The 8,393-nt window shown below is 53.3% G+C and overlaps 1 protein-coding gene across 1 annotated transcript in view; it reads left to right on the top strand.

Moving 5' to 3' along the window:
- Window positions 1-4,512, top strand: part of LOC136313202 (Kruppel-like factor 18) — a 16,886-nt gene extending 12,374 nt beyond the window's left edge. Inside the window, exon 7 of the mRNA XM_066243357.1 lies at window positions 4,426-4,512. Within this exon, the coding sequence (XP_066099454.1) occupies window positions 4,426-4,512 (87 nt within the window). The remainder of the gene's footprint in view (window positions 1-4,425) is intronic.
- Window positions 4,513-8,393: the final 3,881 nt, after the last annotated feature.

Raw genomic sequence — 8,393 nt, forward strand, 5'->3', positions numbered from 1 at the left:
CCAAGGGGCACACGGCATGTCCTCAGCCCACACGTGTGGATGGACGTGGATGCATGACAAAAGTCACGTGCACGTGAGGTGTGGTGATGCTGACGTGCCCAGAAATAGCCTGCGGGCTCATGACCCCTCAACTTTCTCCAGGCCTCTCGTGTGAACATGAGCAGAACTCAGACCCATCTCAGACGGGCTGCGGAGCCGGCTGCCTTTGTCTCCAGCCATCTGAACGGAACTCGGGGATTTCTGCAGGGACCGTCCTTCCACAGGTGCTTCTGTGGCGTCGTAAACAAGATGGAAGGGACAAGCTACATCTGTCTGTTTGCAATAAAAACCCCTGAAGAACCACATCTGTCGCAGCGGGACCGGCGGCCCCAGCACCGTTTCCTGGGCTTGCTTTGTGCAGCTGAGAGGTGGGCGGCCTGGTGCTCATGTTCCGAATGTCAGGAGCACCAGGAAGCCACGCCTGGCCCCTGCAGGATCAGGGGCTGTGCTGTCCCCTTTTGAGGGGGCTGGTGACCCCTCTCTCCCTGGCCTGCATGCTCACTGCCTCCAAGGCCCCATCCTCCCTGCCTTCATGACATGCATCTGCTTAAGAAGTTGGGGAAGGTGATGGCACGGTACATGCAAAATTCCAAATAAATTTCTTTTCCCCAAACGATAATTTAAAAGTAAGGGGAAATGAACATATTTTCCTTTTTGATTTTAGGATCTGGAAGTTCTGGGTAAGTTCATGGAAGCCTGCTTTCCTCCTCGGTAGGGGCGTTGGCTCTGCATTCCCTCCGACTGCTAGGCCCTCCCACCCCGGGTGGCCCAGTCATTCCTGAAGCAAGCTCCAGGGGACAGGACCTGAGGCTGCTTTGTTTTTGTGTCCCCACCCAGATAAGATCTGGAACCTCTTCACCAGTAACTCACTGGGCATTAAATCCAATTCCTAGATGTTCATTCGGACTGAACAAGTGTCAGCCCACTGACCTTGAGGCCACATGTGCGTGGCACATGGCACTTGATTGAAATAGTCACTGGAGTCATCAAAGATCTGTGATTGTGCTTTTCTGTGGCACGGGGACCAAGAGGGATGACCCACGTGATGGTGACTTACACTTCCAGCATTGGCCTGTCTTTAGATTTTCAAGTCTTATCTCAACTTTGAGTTAAAGGACTTAGAAAACAGGATGGGCCATAGTATCCATCCATCCATCCATCCACCCACCATCCATCCATCCATCCATCCATCAGTCAACCAAATAGGTTAATGAAAATCTAGGATTTCGCTGGGCAGGTGGGCAGGCATTCTGCTGCCCCTGGTCAGGAGCGTGTGTGCTGCCTCTCCCGACCCAAGGGCGCCACACCTGCCCTTTGTGAGCCTCGGGCCTTCCACTTCCAGGCTTTGTGGTCACACCTGAACGTCTCACGGCTTCTTCGTCTGCTTCCAGCCAATGAACAGCTCGAGGGACCTGATCATCTCGGTCCACCCAGCTCCCCTCTGTCCCTCTGTTCTGTGTTTGCATGCTGGCCATTGTCAGCCTGGCATCGCCGGGGAGGGCCCTGGTGAAGTGTTTGTGAGCACCGGCGCTGTCCGGGTGGCCCCTGCTGATCATCTCGGTCCACCCAGCTCCCCTCTGTCCCTCTGTCCTGTGTTTGCATGCTGGCCATTGTCAGCCTGGCATCGCTGGGGAGGGCCCTGGAGAAGTGTTTGTGAGCACCGGTGCTGTCCAGGTGGCCCCTGCTGACACAGCCGTTCCCGAGAACAGGAAGGACAGCACCTCCCCTTGGCTCTGAGTGGAACTTGTTTCTGTCCCATAGGACTGCACCTGTCCAGACCAATGACACCTACCTACAGATCTAACCCTAATAAAAGAAAGCCTTTGCTCTATAAATGAGATTAGCTGTCTCCCAATTTTGGGGTATAAACTGGCTCTCGACTTAGACCCCCCCCCCCCACCCCCCGTATGACTCCTTCGTTACAAACATCGCTGCGTCAGGTGACATCTTGGGAGAAAAGAAAAGAACACAAGAAAATACTTAATTTCATTAATCTGTTCAGCAATACCCAATATAATGAGGCATAATATTGATTTTCTTACTTAGGATTTAAAATCTCGACTTCTTTCCACAGAATTAAATGCTTCAAACCGATATCCCCGTCTTTACAGTCGCATCTTTAATTTAGTTGTTATAATTAGGCATTAACGGGTGTCAGTAGGATAGCCAGTTAGAGACCATTCTGTTCTGCTTGTCTTGATTATCACGGTTTAGATGTAAAGTAAATTAGAATGAAAGACTATACAAGTCCAATTACAGATAAAAGCAGCAAACTGCACTGTTGTAATTAGATGCCAGGACTATTTTTCTTAGATTTTGTATCTCTGAGGGCTCTTCTTGCAGCTCCTCGGCTGCAGCCACGGCTGGAAGGCGTCAGGACAGACCTGAGTGGGTGCAGCCATATTGTCTCTTCCGAAACGTGGACTTCATTCAGACAGGCTCCCTTTCTGGGAAACTTTCCTGGCCTGAGCTCACCAGGACCTGCTAGGGCTCTCTCCCTCGGGGCCAAAGTCTGCCGGCATCTCCGGGGAAGCCCACCAGTCGGCTGAGATGGGAGCAAGGGTCAGTTTCCTTATGCGTCTCTCTGGCTGCTCCCCTCTCCCCCCACCCCCGCCTCCTGGCTTTCCTGTTTCTCTCCCGCCCCCTCCTCCTCTTCCACACTGAGGTCCAGTCTCAGTGTGGCCCTGCCTTTTGGGCCCAGATTGGTGGTTGGTCAAAATCATGCTTTCAAGACTGGTGTGGAATGTCCTGGAAGGGAGGATACATCGCTAGGTGCGCACGGATGTGCCGGCATCAAAACCGACGGGGAGAGCTTACTCCCTGAAAATGGTCTAGGAGAGACCCACTGTTAATTCAGGAACATTCCTTTTTCCATGATTCAGTAATTTCCCGGAGATCGTTTAAGGTGTAATCCAAGCATATATTTTCTTTCTCCACCAAACGGATCTGACCTCTTACTAATTTTGCCTACAATTAGTTTGGTGTAATTACTGCCACTTACAATTCAGTCTGCTTTCACTAAAAAAAAATTATTGTTCTTGGGGTCATAAAACTCTTTTAAAAATTGCTTAATGAAAAATGGAGTCTTGGGAATGTCTCACAAGATAAGCCCAGCCATTAAATCCAGGACTTCCCGTGTGTGTGTGTGTGAGGGAACAGTTTATACCGGAGGCTCTTCAGGCGTGAGTGCCTGTGCGGGCACGGGTGTGCGTGTGTGTGCGTGGGTGGGCGTGTACATGGGCGTGCGGGTGTGGGTGTCTGTGAGCAGTGTGAGTGCAGGTGTGTGGTGCACAGTGTTCGGGGGAAGCCTCTCTGTGGCCCTGGGTGTGTGCTGTGTAGCCCGGCTGGACCTGAGATACAGGACCTGAGATACCAACTCAGTGGGATACCCATAGGCTCTGAGCTCTCCCCTGCTTCCCTCCTGCTGGGTCTGATGGACTTCCAAGCAGAATAAGGCAACAAGTCGATTTGTTCCTTCAGAGGTATCTACCTTCTGAGCTGGGCCTTCTCTGCCATGTCCTCTTGGTGAAAACCTCACATTTGAAGGGCCCGTAGCCGGGTCCCCTTCCTGGCCACATTTTCCCGTGACTAGCTCCCTCTCATAGCTAACACTGACTGTGGAGTGACAGTCTGCTCTTGGTAACCTCACCTGGACTCAGTACCTGCCCCTTGCTCGCTCTTCTGCTCTTCTCTTTCCCCTCATGGGCTTTAGGAAGGTGAAACCAGCACCCTTGAATTCCCCTCAACAAGGCACATCTTCACAGAGCGCTGCGTGCACCTGCTGACTTTGTTCTCATGTCCTGGGTGTGCACACCCGAGCCAGTCCAGCCGTGTGGTGTTATTCCTTCATGGTAGGACAGGGCTGGGGGCAGGGAGGGAGAAGGCCTTTGGGGGATAAAGGAGACATGTGTGAGGGGAATGAGGGCCCCGGTCTGAGGGGCTGCGTGGACATTCGGGCACTAGGGTCATTAGAATGAGGTGTCTGAGTGTGTGGCTGACAGGGACAAACCTCCCCCTGGACTGGACCTGATGCTGCCCCGAGTCCACGGAGCCACCAGCTTCGGATGGACAGTGAGCTCCTCCACAGAAGGCGAGAGAGAAGTGAACGGTGAGACTCCAGGAGCCACTGGGTCTAAGAGGGCAGAACTGGGCGGGTTCTCAACGAACCAGCACATGTTCCCAACCAGCCTCACCTGGAAAGAGGTTACAGCTGCATAACATACGGTCCTGTTCTCAGGACCCCAGAGCTCAGCGGGGAAGACAAGGCTCAGTAAACCAGCTAGCAGCACGGGAGGCCGGGGGGAGCTGCAGGGGTGACGAATGGAGCCTGTGGGTTTGGGTGTGGCCTGGCGGTCTGTGTGCCTGAGTGAGCGCTTTTCCTTTTAGGTTCACAGACTCAGACTGGGATTCGTGGCTTCCCTGGAACCTGGGAGATGTGGCCGTAGCAGCCGGGGCTTCGCGGCTGCGGCCTGAGCTGGGTTGGCCCGGCTCCTCGCTCTCCCTGTGGCTTCACGCCCCCCCCCCCCCCCCGCTGATTCCCTCACCCACCTGGCCCCCCTTCTCAGGGTGGTCCCCAAAGTAGCTGGTAGGTCCCAAACCTATTTGGCTTGTGGATTTAGATCCATTAAAAGTCTAAAGGTCATCTGAGTGCTTTCCACAAAGGGCTTCTCATCACATTTAAAATAGAATTTGAACCTAAAGACCCCGTGAGGCCACTGTGATCTGACCCTTCCTGTCCTCGGGGCTCATCTGCCCACTCAGCTCTCTCCAGCCACACCAGCTGTCCCTCAGAGGAGCCCAGGCTGCCCTCTGCCTGGCGGCTCCCCTCCCACCTCGTCATGACTCTGTTCCCACAGGGCATTCTCAGAGAGCCCCCTGCCCACCCTCTGTCTGCCTCTTGTTCCCTGTGTCCTCAGCTGCCTTCATTTCCATTGTGGCACCTGCCACAGCTGACCTTACCTGCTTGAGGGCCAGGGTGCAGATGAGACTCCACCACTTACCAGCTCTGTGGCCTTGACCAAGTCACATGATCTCTGTGTCTCCCTCCTCACTTAAAACGAGGGATGACACCCTGGTACCGTGGGTGAGAACACGGGACCACACAACACTTTAAAGGGGCTTAGCATAGCTTTCGGCAGAGAGAAAGCTCTCAGGAATCGTGGTCATGTCTGTGATTGTATTCATCTATCATTTAGTTATAGAATTTGTATAGTATACATTTACTATGTGACAATAATTAGTAGCAGTCTGTTATCCCTGGTGAACCAGTGCAGAAGCCTGCACACGGCTCAACCCCTAGATTGAACGCAGGGTTCCCCATGTGCCTTCCACACCCTGCCAGCCAACGACACACAATTATGCACGTGTGCCGCGCATTTTCTTTCTGTAAAACGTACGGCCTGGAACTCTAACTCCTGCAGCAGTTTATAAAGATAAGGAATTTTGGCCATAGTAACCATCCAAATTCTGCTCAACCTAAATCAAGAATCCCTGCCTGGCTGGCCCCATAGTTTCCAAAAATTCTGGGGGAAAAGAATTTTACGTGCATGGAATTCACCAGCGCGATGTGGAAGGGCAATCTACCAGGGACAGAGCTGGGACGCCGTGCTGATGCCCAGGACGTGCGGAGCTGGGCGCTCAGGCGCGGGTCGTGATAAATGGACGGCTTTGTTCATGCTGCTTCCACCTGGGTGTTCTCTCCAAGGCAGGAGGGCTCCTTCCAAAGCATCTTTCTTTATGAAAAGAGTGGTTTCGGTTCTTTGGTTGCCGTGTAGGCTGGCTTCCTTTATGGGAGGAGCGTCTTTTGTTGTGGTGGATATTTTTTTTTCCAGCAGGGATGGTCGGGATTCTGCTAAACTGTGCTCTCAACTATGTCAATCTTTGCATAAAAGGCTCGTGTAGAAATAACATGCTTTGTGAAATGAGATGTGTGTGAACCGAAGGACGGAACAGATCGAGTCAGTGATTGAACAGTCTTTAAGAAGCGAGCTTTGCAGGGGTTTTACCCTCCCATACCTCACCTTTGCTCAGAAACAGAACCGACGGGTCCCGGCAGTGTTCTGCTGGTCCGTGGAGGGCTGGATGCAAAGACCTGAGACCTGGGTTTACTCGCATTCTGGAAGTTCCTGATCCATCCATTGGAACTGAAGTGCGATTAACAAGTGCTCGGTCAGGCACTTCTGGGCCCTGACATGTCCCGTGTCTTTTCAGCATAGCCCCAGACATCAGGTATTTATTGGCCACCTGCTACATGTCCAGAACTCTTCCTGGTGCTGGGATACACAGAAAGAAGAGAGTCCTAGGTGCCTTCCAACAAAGAGTCTTGGCCACCTGCCGAGTGCCCACGGCTGCTATGCTGGGGATGAGGGTCTAGCAGTTTCCTTCGTCATGCCCATTCTCAGGCGGGGGGGGGCACTCAGGAAAGACACAAGTAATGTGAGGTCAGCTGTGGCAGGTGCCACAAGGAAAATGAAGGCAGCTGAGGACACAGGGAGCAAGGAGGGCAGGCAGAGGGTGGGCAGGGGGCTCTCTGAGAATCCCCTCTGGGAACAGAGTCGTGAAGAGGTGGGGGAGGGAACTCTGGGTAGAGGGCTCGTGTGGCTGGAGAGCGATCTGTGGGACAGAGCTGGGCAGATGAGCCCCAAGGACAGGAAGGGTCAGATCACAGTGGCCTTGCGGAATCCACAAGGAGTTCAGATTTTATCCTGCATGTGATGGGAAGTCATTGCAGGAGGTAGTCAGCTGATCTTTAGACCTTTGCTTGATTTAAGTCCACAGGCCACAGAGACCAGGCGGGCAGGGCAATCGGTGGAGGAGGAGGTGTGAAGCCACAGGGAACGCGAGGGGACCCCAAATGAGGTCTTCCTCCGGCAGTTAGTGAATTTACCTGTCTTGTCATTTCTCAGCCTGTCCCCGGGCAGCAGCCCCGTGGGTTCCATCTCCAGGGCTGATAGAGGGTTCTAGAATGCCTGCCCTGCCCAGGCCCACAGGCATGCCGTGACTCCTGGGCTGGCTGGGCAGCCACCGTGGTCCTCCCTGCCCCTTCATGGGCAGGACAAGTGTCCCAGCATGTCTGGGTATCTCCGTGTGTTCAAGTCTGCGAGATGTTGCACTACGGAGCTGGGTGTCAGGGAGGTGTGCCCGTGGGTGAGGAGCAAGTCCCACGGCTTACGTACCTTGAGGCTCCTTCCAGCCTTTTCTTTACCTGGTGAGCCCGGTAGGCTTGGAGCAGGAGCAGAAGAGACTTGGAAAGTAACCTGGGGGCCGCATCTCTCGGCCCTGAGGAGCCCATGCCCCTGGCTGTGCCCCGTGGCCCCTCACGCCCTCATTCCTCGGGCTGGGCTATCCCGGTTGCCAGGGGCTCAGCATGTTGGCTCCGCTGCTGCTCCTTGGTCTTCAGCAGACGCAGACTCCCACGGGGGCACGGCTGGAGGCCTCTGAGCACCCTGCGCCCCTGTTGTTACGGCAAACTTAAGAGTAGTAAATAAAAGCAACAAACCAAAACACAAAATGAAAAAATAATTAAAACAATAACTATTCCATTCATTCAGAGCACATCATCCAAGATTGCATTAGGAAAAAAAAAAAAAAACTACAATAAAAACATGCTTTTAATCTGATAGTAAAAAAAGCCCAATAAAATAAAAATGAGCTCCATTAATGAAAATAATGGCTCTTACCCCAGCCAGTTAAAATGCTGAGCTTATGTGTTTTGGGGTTTGGGGGAGCTGAGGACTGTTTTTTTTCCCCCCACAGCTGGTGATAGATTTGCTTTTGTTACATGCTGGAGATGGCCCCAGCTAATTAGTATTGCTCACTGTGGAATCTTACCTTTTGTGTGAGGCCCAAAGAAATCGTGTAGGAAGACAACCGATTCCTGGGAAAACGGGCAAGAAGAGATCGGTGCTGTATTTAAGATTTGGACTTCAGAAAGGAGCTCAGACGTGTAGTCGTGTGTGTGCGCGTGTGTGTGTGCGCGCGTGTGTGTGCGTGTGCGTGTGTGCGCGTGTGCGCGTGCGTGCGCGTGTGCGTGTGTGCGTGTGTGCGCGTGTGCGTGTGCGTGCGCGTGTGCGTGTGTGCGTGTGTGCGTGTGTGCGCGTGTGCGTGTGTGTGCGCGCGTGTGTGCGCGTGTGCGTGTGTGTGTGCGTGTGTGTGTGCGCGCGCGTGTGTGTGCGCGTGTGTGTGCGCGTGTGTGTGTGTGCGTGTGTGTGCGCGAGCGCGCCCGTGCATGTTCTCGATCTCTCTTCCTCTCTTTCTTTCTCTCTCTTAACCTCAATTTCTCTCCCCTCATCATTACTTCAATTTGCTGTTAGTCCTTTCAGGGAAATCTCTTTAATTTTCTTGCGGAGGACAGG

The sequence above is a fragment of the Saccopteryx bilineata genome, chromosome 9 (genome assembly GCF_036850765.1).
Source record: "Saccopteryx bilineata isolate mSacBil1 chromosome 9, mSacBil1_pri_phased_curated, whole genome shotgun sequence".
Lineage (NCBI taxonomy): Eukaryota > Metazoa > Chordata > Mammalia > Chiroptera > Emballonuridae > Saccopteryx > Saccopteryx bilineata.